Here is a 20,308-nt window from a genome sequence, read left to right as displayed (position 1 = left end):
TTGCATTATCTTATAAGAACACAAGTTTGGAAATCATAAAATTCTTCCTTCCTCATAAATATCATTTTTTTCCCTTTCTAAGGTAGATAGCAATTGCCTAAGGAAAGAAAGAAGAGTACATGGTAATAAACCAAAGAATAGACTACTTAGTACATTTTGATTCAATCATAAACTACTATATATTCATCAGAAGCATAAAACTATTTACGATTACACACGAATAATACTAGTGCATGTTCATTAAACTCAACAAAATATCTCCTCTTAGGGATTTGTATCACAATTTAAGCATGACATTTTCAATTTTAATGAAAGTGCATAATCTGCAAGAATCAGGACAATGTGCATTATCAGAACGCAAAGGAAGATAGGTCCCAATAATAAAAGCCATATCAGTGTCAGGATCACCAAACAACAAAAAACAAGATTCAAGGACCAGTTTGATTTGAACTAGTCCTTTCTCTAATAAGCCTTTGTCTTTATCTTGGAATCTATGCATCCATGGACCGCAAGCATAGATATGCCCAAGCAACCTACTAGAGGTTTTCAAAATTTCAGGACCACCATCATATACTTATGATGTTTATTTAAAAACACAGTGCAGAATAAGCAAATAGTGCAGAATTGAAAACAAATGTGAAAACATAATGACTGGAAAAACTGGATCAGAAACAGTGAATGAAAACAAATGGTTGGGATCTTTTTTTTTTTTTTGAGTTGATTTAACTATGAACCTATAGCAACCCTTGTACACATAGCTAACCATAGATCAAACAAAGACCATCAAAAGGAGCCTACATAACACCCTGGACCATAACCCTGCACTCCCCTCTTTCAAGCCACCAGAACCTCCAATCTATTCCAAAATAGCCTCCAATCTATTCCGAAGTTACTAGACCCTAGATTTAACAAAATCCTCAACATTTTTATTTCGGTCAAGCGTTAGGGATTATGCTTCAACTGATTCAAATAAGCAACTCAGAAAATCAATGCCAACTGAAGAAATCGACAATGGAAAAAGAGAAAGGATAATGAAAACAAGAGCAAAATCGATGGTGATGACGGTGGTGTTGCGTTCGTCGGAGAGAACAATGGTGGAGCGTATAGGGGCGTGAGAGAGAGAATATGTACTGAGAAGAGGAAGAAGAAACCAATTACCATGGTGAAGCAACAAAAGCAGGTCCGGTGGAGGAGGAGAAATAGGTCTGTCGTGGTGGAGGAGGAGAAGCTCTATGGTAGAGGATGAGAAGTAGTTATACCGTGGAAGAGGAGAATGAGTTTTTTAGTCAAAAGTTGGAAAAAGTGTGAGAATTTTCCTGAGGTTTGAAAATACATCTTTGGAAAAGTTAAAAAAAAGATAATTTTTCTTTTTTTATTAAAAATATTTATATAAAATAAATAAAAATTAATTAATTTTAATTAAATAAATATTTAAAATTAAGAATATTTTTTAAAAAATTTATATGTTTAAACTTAAACTTTCAAAAACTTTAAGAATTTAGTTATCAAATATATTAAAAAAAAATTTAAATTTTTGTTTTAAAATTTTAATTATATTTATTTATTGAAATTTGAGAAAATTTAAAATATTTTATTCATGTTTTACAATAAACATTTCAAACTTAATGAAAATTAAAAAAATTCTATTATTTTGATGAGATTTTAGAATAAATTAATGAAACTTAACAAAGGTTAAAAAGCCTCAACTATTTTGCAGAGGTTTTAAAGTAAACCTTTGAAAATTAACTAAGGTTAAAAAACCTCCGTTATTTTGCGGAGGTTTTGAAATAAACCTATGGAAATTAATGAAGGTTAAAAAACCTCAGTTATTTTGCGGAGATTTTAAAATAAACCTTTGGAAATTAATGAAGGTTAAAAAAACCTCCGTCATTTTGCCAAGGTTTTATAATAAACCTTTGGAATTTAAATAAGGTTAAAAAACCTCCATTATTTTGTTAAGGTTTTAGAAAATAACCTCCATTAATTAAATCAATTCCTAAGGTTATGTTAACCTCCGCTAAATAACCTCCACTAAAACCTTTTTTTCTTGTAGCTCTTTGAGTTTGTCATACATCTAGTATTCCTTTTGTTATAGCCTTTCCTTGCTTATACCTTTTTTCTTGATTGTCTTTATTGCTTCATTGGTTTTGTTGTGGTTGGCTTTGAGATTGAGGATTCATAAGGCCTCAACATCAGCTTGGTGCAGGGACATTATTTCTTTGAGAGTGACTTCTTTTTCTGGCCAAATTCACTTTGGCAATTTGGTTGCCAAATACATTTTTTGCTAACTTTGTTTCTTAACTTGTTTGCTGTTTTTGTGTTTGCTGTTTTCATTTGCAAATGGCGGCTATTCAAGTGGTGAATCTTACAAGCAACACTCTCCTTCCAAAGCTTCAGTCCTTGGTGAATTGCATGAAGCTTAACGCACCATTAGGCGTTTGGAAGAAAAATTGCAAAAGGTGGAGGTGCAACAAGCTAGGCCATCTCACTCTATCAATGGTGGGCATCATTCACATAGACCTTCTTCAAGAGGTTCTTCAAATGACTTTGGCCGTGAGGAGGACCATAGGAGAAGGCAAACTCCACCTCAATTCCATGGACATAGACATCACAATCAAGGGGAGAGACATCACCGTGGAGTTGGACACTACCAAGATGCAAAGGCTAGGCTACCTTCGGTCAAGCTTCCTTGTTTTAATGGATCTAGTGATCCTAATTTGTATTTAGATTGGGAGGCTAAGTGTGAACAAATATTTGAGATCCATAAGATCCAAGATGAGCACAAGCTTAAGCTAGCCACCTTAGAGTTTAGTGATTATGCCATGAAATGGTGGCATGGTATTGTAAAGGACATTATCTATCACAAGGGTCCTCCCGTGGACTCTTGGAAATCTTTAAAGGATCAAATGCGTGCTAGGTTTGTGCCCCCACATTTTAGGAAAGACCTCATGTTGAGACTCCAACGGTTTCAACAAGGCACGCTAAATGTAGATGAATATTACAAAGAGTTAGAAACGCTTTTGCTTAAAGTTGAATTAGAAGAAAGTGAGGAAGCTATGATTGCTAGGTTTGTGAGTGGTCGAAGGAAGGATATTCAAGATGTTGTTGAGTTACAAGAGTATTCATCATTGGGTTCTTTAGTTCATCTTGCAATGAAGGTGGAAGCCCAACTTGCTAAGAAAAAATCTTTCAAAAATGCTCCCAATAATGGTTAGTACAACAATTCTTGGAGGAACAAAAAGTCTTTTTCAAAATTTCCTTCTAAAGATTCTTCTTTCAAACCCAAGGAACCTAAGCCATCTACTTCTAGGCCTAAATCCCCAACTAGATCGTCTAGTAAGAAATGCTTTAAGTGTATGGGTTATGGTCACATTGCGGCTAATTGTCCTTCTAAAAGGAATATGTTTGTGCATAATGGCATTGTTATGAGTGAGCATGATTCGGATTCACCTAGGCATTCTTCACCATCTAGGGCGTCTAGTGAGAATGAGAGTGAGAGTCCACTTGAAGGATATTTGTTAGTTGTGAGAAGACTTCTTGGACAAGTTTCACAACCTTTTGATGAAAGTCAAAGGGAAAATATTTTCCATACAAGATGTCTTATTCAAAACAACATTTGTTCTTTGATAGTGGATGGGGGTAGTTGTGCTAATGTGGCTAGTACAAGAGTAGTAGATAAACTTGGATTGCCTACTATCTCTCATACAAAGCCCTACAAATTGCAATGGCTTAGTGAAGTAGGAGAAATTGTTGTGAATAAACAAGTCCTCATCCATTTCTCTATTGGAAAATACAAAGATGAGGTATTATGTGATGTTGTGCCCATGGAAGCTACACATGTTCTTTTGGGAAGGCCTTGGCAATTTGATAGAAAAGTTTTTCATCATGGCTTTACCAACAAACTTTCTTTTCATTTCCATGGTCACAAGGTTACTTTAAAATTTCTCTCTCCAAGAGAAGTCCATGAGGACCAAATCATCATGAAAAAAAAGAGGGAGAGTGAAAAAGATAAAAAAGATAAAAAAGATAAAAAAGATAAGAGTTCTAAGCCTACACTTCTTGTGTCTAGGCATGAGCTTCAAAGGGAAATAGTGGCTCACCATCCTCTTTTCTTAGCCATCCCTAGTGTACCGTCCTGATAGTCAGAAGTGATGACGTGGCATCGAGCTATTATGTAGGCGTGTTGAGCAGGGCCCATGGCTGGCAGAAGGGAAGGAAGTCGGGGGGCTCGTGTGGTCGCCAGTTATTAAGTTGGCGTGCCCCGATCTCTAACAAACCCAAACCGGCGGTCACCGGGTTTGAGATGAAGTTGCCAGATGTGAACCCGTGACCACGTGGTGGCCAGAGATCGCCGAAACAAGGACATCGCCGAAGATGAAATCAGATAGTCATTTCCTAGCTGGCCAGAGGATTAGGTCAGGAGACAGTTTACCTGAACATACACGGTGAAGCAAGTAAAGCAGATCATGAAGGCGGCAGGCGAGGCACAGGGACGGTGTGTACGAAGGCACCCGAACTCGCCAATCAGAAGAGATCACACTCCAAGGCAGCTATGCACTGAGTTGTGTCATGAACAAGTAACTTAGCCAAAAGCCTGAAGAGTAAGAAGTGGCGCCCAAGTCAAGGATGCTCCAGATGGTGACACGTGTACAGCTGGATGCGAGCCACGTGTCCAGATGTGTAACTGTCAGGAGAGAGAAAGTGCACAGGTATATAAGAGATTCTAACGAACTTCTGAGGTACGCACGTTTAGATTGTTTCTTTGCGCTTGCAAGTCTTGAGTACGCTGAGAGAGAATTTTGCACGGTTCCTTAGAGTTCTTGAGTTTTCTCTTAGTATTTGGTGGTTCAGTCGCTGACTTGGGCGTCGGAGCGTGATCGGCCGCAGCGGCGCCGTTCTGTCTTTTGCAGGTTCTTGAGGTGAATCGCGGTGAAGGACGGAGGCTAACACGGCGCAGAAGTCGATCCAGGTTTGACGAGGCAAAGTTCTTGCATCCCGGTCAACAGGCAGGATCATCAGGCGCCCACCGTGGGGCCGTGTAAAACCTGTTCCCATCCACAGCATAAGTTCTTGGAAGTTTCTGCAGTTTCTGTGTGGTTGTGTGCTGGTGCAACCATTTTCCGCCGTTCATCTAAGCTTTGTTCGGTAGTTTCGTGTTTTCCACCGTTCGTTTGAGTTCTTGTTCGGTGAGGAGAGGTTTTTCGCTGCTTACGCAAGTTTTAATCGGTGAGATCTAAGTTTCGCCGCTCGTTTGGATTTTCGTGGAAGAAGCGGTGGTTTGTGGTGGAGTCGTGAGTTTCTGTGAAGGTTTGCTGTTGAGGTTGTGTTCTTGAAGCTCTTTGGAGTTTGCGAAGTTCTGACCGATTGATCGATGAATCGATCGTCGCTGAAGAAGGTGTTGTTCATCGCTCTTTGTGATTTGTCAAGTTTTCATGAGAAAGATGAGAAGCAACCGTTCAAGTCCAGTTGCGCCCATTGCTGCTGAAGGCGCCATGACTATGGCGCAGATGGTGGAAATCATGCGTTCGCTGCAGGCGAATGTGGAAGCCTCGCGCATAGAGCAGGCAAAAATGCACGAGGACCTGGTCGCCTCTCAGGCCAGGAATGAAGAGCTTAGCAGAGTGACTGAGGAATTGCGCCAAGCTCTTCAGGAGCAGCGAGGGCGCCCAGTCGCTGAAGAGGTCGCGCCGTCAACGCCGCCTCGCGTTTTCCCCATGCCTTTCGCTCAGGCGATTACAGACACGCCTATCCCTGCGAGTGTGGTACCTGTGAAGGCTGTTTTTACCGGCGTGGAGGATCCAGAGGCACATCTCACCACGTTCCATACGCAGATGATGCTGTCAGGAGGATCGGATGCTGTATATTGCAAGATGTTTGTGAGCACACTCCAGGGGACGGCGCTGGAATGGTTTGTGAGCTTGCCTACAGGTCACATAACCAATTTCCAATAGTTTTCGAAGATCTTCGTCGAGCAGTACATAGTGAACAAGGCGCCGCCTAGGGTGTCTTATGATCTGTTCGACATAAGGCAGTACCAGGGAGAGTCCCTCGGGGACTACTTGAATCGTTTTGGGGCGCAGATGGTCCGCTCGCCGGCCAAGGACGAAGAGATGCTGGTCTACGCATTCAAGAAGGGCGTGCTGCCGGGACCCTTCTGCGAGGCGTTGATCATGGCTCACCCCGCCACGTTTGCTGAGGTTAGGCGACTTGCGGTGGCCCACATCGCCGACGAAAGTGAGGTCGCCGAGAAGAGGGGAAGCGTGGCCCCCGCTAGGCCACGCGCCCAGACCAGGATCCAGCCACAGAGGGTGCTGGAGACAGCGGCGGCCAAGAGGGATTAGAGGACTCGCCATCCTTATGATCCAAGGAAGAACAAGGGCAGGGGCCCAAGGCGCCCTCAACCGGCACGTCGGGAGTACAATCGCCCGCCGAAGCATAAGTTTGTCATGGGGTTGGCGGACCTGATCGCCATTCCCAACATATCAGCTAGGCTGAAGGCGCCCGAGAAGGTGGGCGATAAGGTGTTGGGACCAAAGCCAGACGCCTGGTGCGAGTTCCACCAGGGCTTTGGCCACACCGTGGACTCATGTTTGGCTTTAGGATACCAGCTCGACGACCTGGTCAAGAGCGGGTTCCTAAATGATTACTTGCTGGATAGAAGGACGGGGGGCGCGTCGAGCTCCCAGCCAGCAGGGGGTGAGGCTCAGCAGCACGAGATGCCTACCCACGGAGAGATCCACACCATTGCAGGAGGTTTCTCGGGTGGTGGATGCACCGCGTCACAGAGGAAGAAGTATGCGAGGTCTGTGATGACGATGGATATGTTTGAGGACCACTCACCTGACGTGGACATCACGTTCACAAGGGAAGATCTCAGGGACGTTGTGCCTCATGACAACGATCCAACAGTCATCTCGCTTGTTACGGCGGGAAGGAAGGTCCACAGAGTACTGGTGGACCAAGGAAGCTCGGCAGATGTAATGTTCTGGCCGACTTTCATACAGTTGCAGTTGCCCCTTGACCAGATGAGGCCCTATGGAGGGTGTTTGTATGGTTTCACTGGCGATCAGGTGGAGGTCAGGGGGTATATAGAGTTGAGAACTACTTTCACGGATGAGGCGGGCTCGAGAACGGAAAAAATCAAGTACCTCGTCGTGAACGCTCCCTCAGCATATAACATTCTGTTGGGAAGACCAACACTCAACAGGATAGGAGTTGTGCCTTCGACCAGGCACATGAAGGTGAAGTTGCCATCGATGGAAGGGGTGGTGATCACCATCAAATCTGACCAAAAAGAAGCGAAGAAGTGCTATGAGAATAGCCTGAAGAACAAGAGGTCAGTGAGTTACATCACGACGATGCCGCCTCCCGGTGTGAGGCCCAAGCCAACAGAGTGGCGGGTTGTTGGTGCAGCGATGGAGGTGGCCGCCGGGGGGAAGAAGAGACGAGGAACCGCCCAGAGGAAGCGAGGGAGCTGGGAATCGCCAGGGCGGTGATCGCGAGGGAAGCTAGACCCAAACCCGTCGAGGAATGGCTCGAAAAGGAGATCGGGGGAAAGGTCTTCAAGTTGGGAAGATCCTTGGAGGCTGAGCTCCAAGACCAGATTGCCAAGGTGATAGAGCGGCATCTGGATGCTTTCGCATGGTCTGCTTCAGACATGCCGGGAATTGACCCCGACTTCTTGTGCCATCATCTAGCAATGGACAACCAGGTCAGGCCAGTGCGACAGAGAAGAAGGAAATTCAACGAGGAAAGAAGGCAGACGATCAGGGATGAAACCCAGAAGCTCCTCGCTGCAGGCCATATCAGGGAAGTCCAGTACCCTGAATGGCTAGCTAATGTCGTGCTGGTGAACAAGAGCAATGGGAAATGGCGCATGTGCGTCGACTTCACCGATCTGAACAAGGCTTTCCCAAAGGATTCGTATCCTTTGCCAAGCATAGACGCCCTGGTGGACAGTGCTGCAGGGTGTAAGTTGCTGAGTTTCCTGGATGCCTTCTCGGGGTATAACCAGATAAAGATGCATCCCATGGATGAAGAGAAGACTGCCTTCATGACCGAGAGATCGTGCTACTGCTACAAGGTGATGCCATTTGGGCTGAAGAACGCGGGGGCCATGTACCAGAGGTTGATGGATCGGGTACTTGCACCAATGCTGGGAAGGAATGTGCAAGCGTACGTGGATGACATGGTCGTGACCTCGCCAGAGAAGAGCAAGCACGTTGCGGACTTGGAGGAGTTGTTCACCACGATCGCCAAGTTCAGGTTAAAGCTGAATCCCGAGAAGTGCATCTTTGGCGTGGAGGCGGGGAAGTTCTTGGGATTTCTCTTGACTGAAAGAGGAATAGAAGCCAATCCTGATAAGTGTGCTGCCATTTTGGCGATGAGGAGCCTGGCTACCGTGTAGGAAGTGCAGCAACTTACAGGTCGGATGGCCGCCCTGTCTTGTTTCGTGTCAGCCAGCGAGGAGAAGGGCCATCCGTATTTTCAGTGTTTAAGGCGAAACAATAAGTTTGCCTGGACGAAGGAGTGTGAAGAGGCCTTCGTCAAGCTTAAAGAGTATTTGGCGAGCCCGCCGGTTTTGTGCAAACCGCTGGTGGGGACCCCTCTCAGGTTGTATTTTGTTGTGACTGAGAGGGCGGTGAGTGCGGTGCTGCAAGGTGCTGCAAGGTCCGGAAGTGAGATATCAGGCCTTGGAGAAAGCTGCACTGGCAGTGGTTTTTTTGGCGAGAAGGTTGTGCCACTATTTCCACAGTTTCACGATACTGGTGATGACCGACTTGCCCATCCAGAAGGTTCTGAAGAAGCCCGATGTAGCCGGGAGGATGGTGAAGTGGGCGGTGGAGCTGTCGGAGTTTGATATCAAGTATGAGCCCCGAGGCCCGATCAAGGGGCAGATTTTCGCAGACTTCGTGGTCGAGCTCTCGTCGGAAGCAACACGAGTTGAGGGGGATCATTTTCGTTGGGTGCTTTCGGTGGATGGATCGTCGAACCAGCAGGGTAGCAGTGCTGGAGTCATCTTGGAAGGGCCCAACGGCGTGCTGATTGAGCAATCCCTGAGGTTTGCCTTCAAAGCCAGCAACAATCAAGCAGAATATGAGGCGCTGATCGTCGGTATCTTGCTGTCCAAGGAGATGGGAGCTAGGGTGTTAATGGCTAAGAGTGACTCGCTGTTGGTCACGGGACAAGTAACAGGCGAGTTCCAGGCCAAGGATCCACAAATGGCGGCTTACCTGAAGTATCTGCGGGAATTGAAGAGTTCCTTTGTCTCCTTCGAAGTGGTCCATGTGCCCAGAGAGCAGAATGCCCGAGCTGACTTGCTAGCTAAGCTCGCCAGCTCAGGCAAGGGGGGTAGGCAGAGGACGGTGATCCAAGAAACTTTGAAGGCGCCTAGGGCATTTGTGGCAGATCACCTGGTTCTTCAGATAAGCAAGTCGACGGAGAAAGCGGCGAGGAGCCACAGGTCTTTAACTCAGGAGACCTTGAGATCGCCGAGAATAAGAGTGTGTCAGGAGGAGAAGGTCAGCGTGGCGCAGGTCTGCACTACCCATGAGCCAGACACCTGGGTAACAGTACAAGCGATGCCTGGCGGATGGTCTTCTCCCGCTGGACCCGACGGAAGCTAGGAAGATAAAGAAGAACTCCAGCAAGTTCACGATGATCGATGGTGAGTTGTATAGGTTTGGGTTCACACACCCACTCCTAGAATGTGTGCACGGAGAGAAATGTACAAGAATCATGGCCGAGCTCCATGAAGGGATTTGCGGAAGCCACGTCGGGGGTCGAGCTCTGGCCGCAAGAACACTCTGTGCAGGTTACTACTGGCCAACAATGAGGGAGGATTGCAAGAAGTACGCACAGTGTTGCAAGCAATGCCAACAGCACGCCGATTGGCACAAAGCGCCTCCCGAGGAATTGAAGTCGATTTACAGCCCTTTGCCGTTTCATACGTGGGGGATCGACATTCTGGGACCTTTCTCATTGGCGATCAGACAGATGAAGTACTTGGTGGTGGCAATTGAATATTTCACCAAGTGGATTGAAGCGGAACCAGTGGCCCAGATCACCGCACACAAGATCGAGAGCTTTGTGTGGAAGAACATCGTGTGCCGGTTTGGTGTGCCCAAGCGCCTGGTGTCAGATAACGGAACTCAGTTTGCAAGTCACCTGTTGAAAAAGCTGTGCGAAGGGGTGGGAATTGAACAAGTATTTGCGTCCGTCGAGCACCCTCAGACGAATGGCCAAGTAGAGTCAGCCAATCGAGTATTGCTGAGAGGTTTGAAGAGAAGGCTAGAGAAAGCCAAAGGAAGTTGGGCTGAGGAAGTACCCCGTATAGTCTGGGCGTACCACACCACCGAGCAGTCAGGAACCCATGAGACCCCGTTTAGCCTGATCTATGGATGCGACGCAATGATTCCAGTGGAAATCCAGGAGAGCTCGCCGAGATTCCAGAACTTTGTAGCGGAAGACTCGAATGAGGAAAGAAGGCTGAATCTGGATTTGCTGGATGAGGTCAGGGAGGAGGCGAGAGTAAAGGCTGAGGCAGTGAAAAGAAGGATTGAACGAAAGTATAACTCGAAGGTGATGCCAAGGCAGTTTAAAGAAGGCGACCTTGTGATGAGGAAGGCCCACCAGTACGAGATGGAGAACAAGTTGTCGCCTAAGTGGACGGGACCGTTCAGGATAACCGAGGCGCTCGGGAACGGCGCCTACCGCTTAGAATTGTTGGAAGGAGGGGCGATTCCTCGCACTTGGAACGCCACGCACCTCAAGTTATATTATAGTTAAAAGCTTTGTAAGTAAAAACAAACACGAAGAGTTTGCAAGCTTTCTGTTAAAACAGTTTGAAGGGGGCACTCTTTTTTCCCTAAAGAGGGTTTTTAATGAGGCCACCCAATAAAGAAGAGTTTTCGAAGTTTAAAGTTGTTTTAGATTGCATGCTTGTCGTTATTGCGAAAGTTTTGAAGAAAAAACCTTGTCACTCGAATGTGATTTAAGGCAAGTTTTGAAGTTATGTTGCATGCTTTCTAAAAAGTTTCTAAGTCCGCATCGTTTTTCGGCGATTGGCGGCATCAGTTAAAGTTAAAAGTCCTTATCGTCTTTCGGCGATCGGAGGCACCGGCAATGTCTAAAAGACCTCAACGCCCTCGCGCGTCCTGAGGCGAGAAAGAGATAAAGACCTCCTCGCCATCGAGCGAGTGCAGGCGAGAAAGAGTAAAAAGTCCTCAGTGCTTCCAGAGGAGAGAAGCTGTAGCCTCTGGGGCAATGTAGAGGCACCAGCAAAAAGACCTCAGTGCTTCCAGGGGAGAGAAGATGTAGCCTCTGGGGCAATGTAGAGGCACCAGTGAAAAGTCCTCAGTGTTTCCAGGGGAGAGAAGATGTAGCCCCTGGGGCAATGTAGAGGCACGAATTAAAGACCTTCTCGCCGATGAGCGAGTTCAGGCGAGTTAAAGACCTTCTCGCCGATGAGCGAGTTCAGGCGAGTTAAAGATCTTCTCGCCGATGAGCGAGTTCAGGCGAGTTAAAGACCTTCTCGCCGTCGAGCGAGTTCAGGCAAGATAAAATCCTTCTCGTCTCGAACGAGTTCAGGTATGGTGTGGAGGGTGGAAGAAGTTTGAAGGATAGCTAAGGTAGGTTCGAAGAGAGCACTTAGCTATCTGGCTTGCTGTTCTGAAAGTCAGGGAAGGTAGAGAAGGATCCGAAAGGCGCCTCTACCCCCAGATAAGGGAACGATGGCCAAGTTATGAAGGCAAGAGGGAGCTGGTATCGCCAAGACTCTTTGGCGATCAGAAGAAATTCAAGCAATGGCAAGAGTTAAGGCCCGTTTTGATAGGGCAGATCAGGTGAGCTATGTCTTAAACTTTTAGTTGGGGTGAAACTCGTTGTTTGGAAAGTGGTTTCGCACTGAGGTTCATTACCTTAAAGTTCACAAGTTGTTAGAAGGCTATCGTTCAAAAGTTGATAGTTTGAAGCAGTTAGTAAACAGTTGCGCTCGCAGAGTTGCTAAGTCAATTTCGTTTAAGAGGTTCATACAAGAAGAAATAAAGCTAACAGGGAGATTATATAAAGAAGCAGGAAATTTCATAACACAGTGGCATCAGTTCAAAATACATGTACCAAAAAGGGAAAAATTATTACAAGTAAGTGTGTGTAAGAGAGAAACAGAGGAATAAGGGATGGAGGGAAGCAGCTAGTCTTCAGAAGGAACAATCTTCCCATCCACCACTTCATTGTTTAGCGACACCATGGAGAGGTCCAGATCAGGATACTGGCAGGCAAATTGCTCCAGGGCGGCGTCAAACCCAACAGCGAGGATTTGGGCGGAGCTCAGCTCGAGCTCTTCAGTTTGCTTCTTGAGCCCCTCGGTCTGCTGCTCTAACTCATTAGCTCGTTTCTTTAGATATTCAGTTGTCTCACGAGCTTGATGGAGGTCTTCAGTAACCTTCTTGTTTTCCGCCTGCGCCTGGGCCAGCTCTGCGGCGATCTTCTCATTTTCCACTTTGGCCTCGGCAAGCTTAGCCATGGTGTCATCTCTCTCTTTTTCAACTTTCCCCAAGAAGACTTCCCGATCTACTGACCTCTTCTCAAGGCTTTCTACCTTGGCAGCATCTGCTTTGATCGACGCTTCCAGGTCAGCCACCTTGAGACGGTAGGGGACCAGTTTGCTCTCCAGCTCAATTTTCTCTTGAGCTAGGAGGTGCACCTTATGGCGCAAATCGGTGGCCTCTTTACGCGCCACCCTCAGTTCAGTGCTCATGGCGTCCTCCACTCGCGAATGGTCGATCTCTGCCAGCATAAGGTTGCAGGACAACTTCTCCGCCTCGATCCTTATTAGGCGATTCTCCTCTTGGAGCACGGAGATGTCGTCCTGAAGTTTCTTGCTGGAACTCTCCACAGCTTTTGATATGATGGAGGGGAGGTCCTCTGCCATCATTCTGAGTTTGGCTGTGAAGGGTTCCCACATCCCTTTAACCGCAAGGGGAAGGTTGGCAACCGCTGTTGGTGGAGGCGCTGAAGGAGCCTGGTGCTGGCTCTCACCACCGCCCTCTTGGATTGGTTGTTGAATTGGAGCTTCTTGGCGCGGTGGTGACGTGGGGGACTCAGTGATGATGATGAGCGAGTTGTGAGCACCTTCATCCCCACCTGGCGCGGCTTCGGCGTTTGAAGCAGTTGAAGGAGGACCCTCTCCAGCGGATATGAATGGCGTGGAGGCGCTCGGAGGGTTCTCCATGAAGTTGGGCTCAGTAGCCTCAACCGCAGGGAATGCAGCCGCCAAAGGCACTGCTTGGACTGGCGGTGATGTGATTCCACTAGCCATATAGAGAAAGGTTCTTGACCTTCTTAGGAATCACCTTGAGTTGGACATTATAAAGGCACTTTTCTTAGAGTTGGATCATTGTTCTAAGACAAGAACTCACCAAAAACTAGTACCAAATCCCAAACTCATTTGGATGAACCAATTTTAGTCAAATTGAACCGAACAAAAGAGTAAGAAAAGCAAAGGAACAAGATGAATGGACTGAAATATAAAACTGCCGAACCAAAACTCATAAAAAACAACAAGAACACCAAACCAAAACTCAAGAACACAAGCTAACAAAAACAATAGAAAGAGAAGAAAGGAAGGAGAAGAGAGTGCTCATGAAGATGGAAGAATGTTGGATGATCTCGCCACTAGAAGTGTGGAATGCTCCTAGACGAGAGTGATGCCGCCACTTGAGGACTCCAATGATCCATCAAGATAAGACTAGAGAAGAAGGCTCTAAAAGCTCTCCAAAGTTCACTCAAAATTTGAGTAGAGTTTTCTTAGATTAATTCCAATCTGAATTTTACAAAGAGAGCACCTCTATTTATAGCCCAAGGTGCTGAAAAATAGGTGGGAAATTTCAAATAAAACTCATTTGAAATTCCCACCAAAAACAAGTCACATGGGAGGTGTGACCTTTTTCTACTATGACACCTCCTAAAAACTACACCTACACCACTCTCCTAAGTCACATGGACAATGTGACTTTATTTTACATTTTCACACACCTTTATTTAATAACCACACCTCCTAAAACTATACAAGAGTATTTCAAAGCTTGGCCTTGCCCCTCATGGGATGGACTTGGGCTCTTTGGGCTTTGGCCTTCTTGGGCTTGGGCTTGGGCTTTGGGCTTGGGCCTCATCTTTATTTTATGTCTTCTTTTAATTTTGAGAAGACTAGAAGGAAGAACTTCAAATGTGAGGGTAGATGTCCTCTTCCTCCATTAATAAAAGCCTCCTTTATTTGATTCTCATCATACTCCTTGAGTTGGAGAGAATTCGTCCACGAATTCTGAATCCCTGCATATAACAAAGTCAGTTTAGTTTTACAATTAAAAGTGGAAGAAAAATGTAAACATGACTTATCTTTTGTAAACAATGGGATTTCAGAAAAGGAGTTTTTATAAATCGACCAAGTTGGAAAAATTTGTTTGGGAATGATGATATCTTTTGGGAAAAGGCATATTAAATGGTGAAAACCATTAGGAGGTATGAAATCATCCCTAACACTTTTTAACCAAGATGGTGTTGAAATAGAAACCTTGGGTAATGAAAAAGATAAGGAAAACACCTTGGAGGTGAAAGGAGAAGACTCATGTCAACTTGGCCTTCTTTGTCTTTTTCATTTTGACTTGTGGGAAGTGGGTGAGTTAGGTCTTGTGTTACCTTGTTTATCTTTAAGATTTGCTTTTGTGGACAATGAAGAGCGATGTGCCCAAAACCTAAACATTTAAAACATTTGATATTGGAAGTTTTGGTAGGTGACTTAGGAGTAGAAGGATTTGTAGTAGAAACTTTTTTTGGAAACATGGTTTGTTTGGAAAAAGTGGAAGGAGAAATTTGAGTAGAAATTGTGTTTGCATCCTTCCTAGAAGAGTTGTAGAAATCATCATCATGAGTATTTTTGAAAGATTTTTTTAAAAGATATGATTCCACCTTGATGGCTTTGTGAAACACTCTCTTTAAAGAAGAGTACTCTTTTAATTCTACAAAGTCTCTAATATCTCTTCTTAAACCATGTACAAACCATTTAATCTTTGACTCTTCATTATCATGCATATTCATTTTAGTCAAAGTTGTTTCAAAATCTTTAAAGTATTCATCTACCATCTTATGTCCTTGAGGAAGCCTTTGGAACTTCAACAAGTGTTCCTTCCTAGAAGGAGGAACAAACCTCGCGCGCATACACTCTTTCAAAGCATTCCAAGAAACCACGGGAGGTTTCTTGCGATATATAATGTCCATTACAATTTTATGCCACCATTCTTTGGCATAGCCCAAAAAGGATGAAGAAACTATCCTAAGTTTATCGTCATCTTGGACCCTATACACATTAAAATAATGGTCAACCTTAGTCTCCCAATCTAAATACACATTAGGATCACTATCACCATTAAAACTAGGGACTTTTTTACAAGCAATGTTGAACACTTGGTGATATCTTTGGTCACGGTTATAGCTCTCTTCATGAGAATGATGGTGATGCCTCCTTCTTCTATGTTCTTCTTCACCAAGGACTGAAGCTTTGGAAGGAGAATGCTGTTTGTAAGATGCAGCACTTGAATAGCCAGCCATTTTGCAAATAAAAAACAGCAAACACACAAAAACAGCAAACAAGTTAAGAAACAAAATTAGCAAAAACAGTGAGCTTGGCAAGTGAATGGAGGCAGAAAAAAAGGTCACTCTCAAAGAAATAATGTCCTTGCACCAATCTGATCTTGAGGCCTTGGAATCCTCAAATGAAAGATGTCAAAGCAAGCACACCAATCTCAAAAGCAACCACCACAAAACCAATGAAACAATAAAGACAAACAAGAAAAGGTATAAGCAAGGAAAGGTAATTGCAAAAGGAATACTATATGTAAGACAAACTCAAAGAGTAAGAATGAAAGACAATCAAGAAAATAAAGAACTCAATGAGAAAAGTAGGCACACAAAAGAATACTTAAGGAAAAGCACTAGAGTAGATGAAGAAAACAAAAAATTAGCTACTGGAAATTATTATTTTTTTTTTAAATGCAAACTGTGCTTGATATTCACTGATTTAACTGGAATGATGTAGAGCGAACTGGATTATGAAATTTAAACCACAGAAACTTCAAGATGTTAACTCAATAATGGCACTGGAATCAATTAAAAACAGTAAGCCAATTGAGAGAAATAAATTTTTCAAAATCGCTGCCAGATTACCGTATTTTTTTCGGCAGAATTGTACACTTTTTTTATTTTATTTATCATTTTTTGTGTACTTCGTATTTTTGAATGATTATTTTTTATATTCTTTTCTGACACTTTGAATATCTCAAATCCAGAATTTCAGAATTTTCCAGTAAGTAAATCAATTGCAATAAGAAAAAAACAGTAAGCACTTTTTTCAGAAACAGAGGAATCCTAATAGGAATAAAAAACAGGATTATGAACTAGCAAAGACATAATAGAAAATGATGTATTGGAACTTGTATAGGTCTAGAATACAAGTATGAACTCAATTCTAAAAAGAAAATGCACAAAGGATCAATATCAATTCAGAAAATTATATGACACTAAAGCAAGAAACAAACAAAAACAATAAAAGTACTACTAGAAGTAATGACAATTATGGAATAACATGACTAAGACAAAACTTGACATGATTCAAAAAGGAAAATACTCAAACAAAATTCTAAAACAGAAACTTAAATTGCAAGAAATTAAAAGAGCTCTTGAAATAAAGTGCACACAACTCAACAATTAAACAAGAATGAACCTAAGACTCATGATACCACATGATGTGATTCCACTAGCCATATAGAGAAAGGTTCTTGACCTTCTTAGGAATCACCTTGAGTTGGACATTATAAAGGCACTTTTCTTAGAGTTGGATCATTGTTCTAAGACAAGAACTCACCAAAAACTAGTACCAAATCCCAAACTCATTTGGATGAACCAATTTTAGTCAAATTGAACCGAACAAAAGAGTAAGAAAAGCAAAGGAACAAGATGAATGGACTGAAATATAAAACTGCCGAACCAAAACTCATAAAAAACAGCAAGAACACCAAACCAAAACTCAAGAACACAAGCTAACAAAAACAATAGAAAGAGAAGAAAGGAAGGAGAAGAGAGTGCTCATGAAGATGGAAGAATGTTGGATGATCTCGCCACTAGAAGTGTGGAATGCTCCTAGATGAGAGTGATGCCGCCACTTGAGGACTCCAATGATCCATCAAGATAAGACTAGAGAAGAAGGCTCGAAAAGCTCTCCAAAGTTCACTCAAAATTTGAGTAGAGTTTTCTTAGATTAATTCCAATCTGAATTTTACAAAGAGAGCACCTCTATTTATAGCCCAAGGTGCTGAAAAATAGGTGGGAAATTTCAAATAAAACTCATTTGAAATTCCCACCAAAAACAAGTCACATGGGAGGTGTGACCTTTTTCTACTATGACACCTCCTAAAAACTACACCTACACCACTCTCCTAAGTCATATGGACAATGTGACTTTATTTTACATTTTCACACACCTTTATTTAATAACCACACCTCCTAAAACTATACAAGAGTATTTCAAAGCTTGGCCTTGCCCCTCATGGGATGGACTTGGGATCTTTGGGCTTTGGCCTTCTTGGGCTTGGGCTTGGGCTTTGGGCTTGGGCCTCATCTTTATTTTATGTCTTCTTTTAATTTTGAGAAGACTAGAAGGAAGAACTTCAAATATGAGGGTGGATGTCCTCTTCCTCCATTAATAAAAGCCTCCTTTATTTGATTCTCATCAGGCGGTGTTGGAGTTGGGGGAGAAGGTGGTGTTGGAGTTGGAGCTGGCGGAGAAGGTGGTGTTGAAGTTGGAGCTGGCGGAGAAGGCGGTGTTGGTGTTGGAAGAGGAGGTGGAGCAGGTGGTGAAGAAGGCGCCACCCTTCTCCTTTTGGTGATGAGGCCATCCTCGGTTGCCTCATCGTCTTCTTCTTCATCCTCATGGACCACCTGAGGAGCTTTCCTCTTTGGCTTCCTTAGGATTAGTTTGTTGCGCTGTTGGGCGGGCAAGGCTTCTGAGGGAGCTGGGCCTTTAGGGGGCTATCTGCCCTGGGCAGCGGCGATCTCCACCATTGAGTTGGGCACAGTCTGGGAGCCCGACGCGAACCCATGAGCTCGGGCGAGCGCCCTCAATTCGGCTAGCTTGCCTTTACCCAGCATGAGATCTGCATAATGCAAAGGTATAAAGGCAGCTCAAAGACAAAGATAAACACATGGGTAAGTATGCAAATGAGACAAACAAGTGGTGCAGAAAATAAAGACCAAGTCTAGTGCGCAACAGACAAGACGCCCAGTAACAGATAACAGAGGTGCAGTACAGGGCAATAACTTAGATGTTAAGGTAAGCACTAACCTATGCGAGCCTCGAGTTGGCCCTCGAAGAACTCAAAGGAGATGATTGCAGAAGTGAGAAAGGTAATGTTCGCGGCTGCCACGCTCTTCCAGAAGAGGCATAGGTCCTTGTCCAAAGCGCCGATGTTGTCGGGGCTTCTTGGCTTTCTAAAGCTTCCCTTGGAGTCTTTATTTCCCTTGTTTACCCAGTACAAGGGAAAGCCGTCGAGCAGCGAAGTGTCCCGATCATTCTGGCGCACTTGGACGAATTTACCTTTCCAATCCTTGTAAGATTGTTGGAAGATAGAGAGGATCGACCTCCCAGCAATTCCGTTCAGGCTCACCCAAAGGCGATCTCCATTGTTCTTGGCCTCGAATAGGAAGAGGAACACGTCTACCGAGGCCGGTAGTCCCAAATGTGCGCATGTAATTTGAAACGCCCGCACGAATGCCCAGCTGTTGGGATGGAGCTGGGCGGCGGCGATGTCGAGCTCGGTTAGTAGTTCCCGTTCGAAACGGGTAAGGGGGAACCTAAGCTTCACCTTCTTGAAGAGGGTGGTATACACAAAGCAGAACAACTCGCCGTTGTTCCCTTTGTCATCTGCACAGACTGGCACGTCGGGGGGGCAAGGTAGCATCGTCAGCTTGTCATCGTGCTCCTTGTGGAACGAAAGGTTGGGCTCGTCCCCTTTCTTCAATCGAAGCACCGCCAGAGCAGAGTTTACTGAAGAGGTCTCCTTCAGTAAAGTCGAGGTGGCCCATGGGTATAACTTCTTATAGTCTGGGGAAGGAATGGAGGCACCTCCGGCGATGGGTGGAGTTGCCTGAGCAAGGTTGGGGTGAGAGGTTGCAGGCCTCTCAGCTTGGGAGGAGGAAGCACCAGGTGCTCGCAGTGGGTTATGAGCTTGAGATGAAGGGTTTCGCGACGAGGGAGGAGGATTCGCGGTGGTCTTTGTTCGAGCCATCGCGGGAACTGCAAAGGAAAAAGGAAAGAAAAGGTGAGCGAAGGTTGCAGGGGTCGACTTGATTGTGAACGAAGGATGAAGAAAAACGAACGAACGAAAGTTCGTTATGATGGAAGAAATGGAAGACGAAGCCCTAAGTTGCGAAAAGGGAGAAGAAGAAGAAACAACCCACAGCGTATGCACCAGGCAGTTAATGGATGATGCGAATCGGTTAAAATGCAACAAATATCAACAGAGGGAATAAAAGAGGTACCTTTCGATGATCAAGCAAACGTTGAAGGGAGTTGGGGATTGAGAGAGTTGAAAAACATTGTGGGTTTGCAGAGGAAACTCAGAGCGTTTGAGAAGGCAACGAGATGATGGAACAGTAGAAATGAAATGGGTTTAAGGGTTTTTCAAACGATTTTTGGAAGCGTAAATGGCAGCCAAAGATGACCGTTGATGAAGCCACGTGTCGAGCGATTTGAAAAGTGTTTGGTGGAGCGTCAGGAAAGCAAAAAGTACGAACGTTTGGAATTCTGCGCCAGCGCCATGTAGATCGGTAGTGACATGACTTCTTTAGTCTTTTCGCTGGACAAGTCTTCGCTTAAGACTGGGGGGCTTGTGTACCGTCCTGATAGTCGGAAGTGATGACGTGGCATCGAGCTATTATGTAGGCGTGTTGAGCAGGGCCCATGGCTGGCAGAAGGGAAGGAAGTCGGGGGGCTCGTGTGGTCGCCAGTTATTAAGTTGGCGTGCCCCGATCTCTAACAAACCCAAACCGGCGGTCACCGGGTTTGAGATGAAGTCGCCAGATGTGAACCCGTGACCACGTGGTGGCCAGAGATCGCCGAAACAAGGACATCACCGAAGATGAAGTCAGATAGTCATTTCCTAGCTGGCCAGAGGATGAGGTCGGGAGACAGTTTACCTGAACATACACGGTGAAGCAAGTAAAGCAGATCATGAAGGCGGCCGGCGAGGCACAGGGACGG

At 44.9% G+C, this 20,308-nt stretch overlaps 1 protein-coding gene across 1 annotated transcript; it reads right to left on the bottom strand.

Annotated features, from left to right (window-relative positions):
• Positions 1–277: 277 nt before the first annotated feature.
• On the bottom strand, positions 278–12,757 carry LOC137825041 (uncharacterized). Its single transcript, XM_068630715.1, has 2 exons — positions 12,303–12,757; positions 278–323 (listed from the first exon to the last, which is right to left on the bottom strand). The coding sequence occupies exons 1-2, from the start codon at positions 12,755–12,757 to the stop codon at positions 278–280; spliced, it is 501 nt and encodes a 166-aa protein (XP_068486816.1).
• Positions 12,758–20,308: the final 7,551 nt, after the last annotated feature.

Source organism: Phaseolus vulgaris, chromosome 8 (genome assembly GCF_000499845.2).
Source record: "Phaseolus vulgaris cultivar G19833 chromosome 8, P. vulgaris v2.0, whole genome shotgun sequence".
NCBI lineage: Eukaryota > Viridiplantae > Streptophyta > Magnoliopsida > Fabales > Fabaceae > Phaseolus > Phaseolus vulgaris.
This window is presented reverse-complemented; position numbering and strand designations above follow the sequence as displayed.

Excerpts from the sequence above, each read along its gene's own strand:
- LOC137825041 (XM_068630715.1), bottom strand. The coding sequence starts at position 12,757 with ATGAGCACTGAACTGAGGGTGGCGCGTAAAGAGGCCACCGATTTGCGC. Across the intron at positions 324-12,302 it reads GCCCAAATCCTCGCTGTTGG|ATTATGCACTTTCATTAAAA; the intron begins GTTTGACGCCGC and ends TGATTCTTGCAG.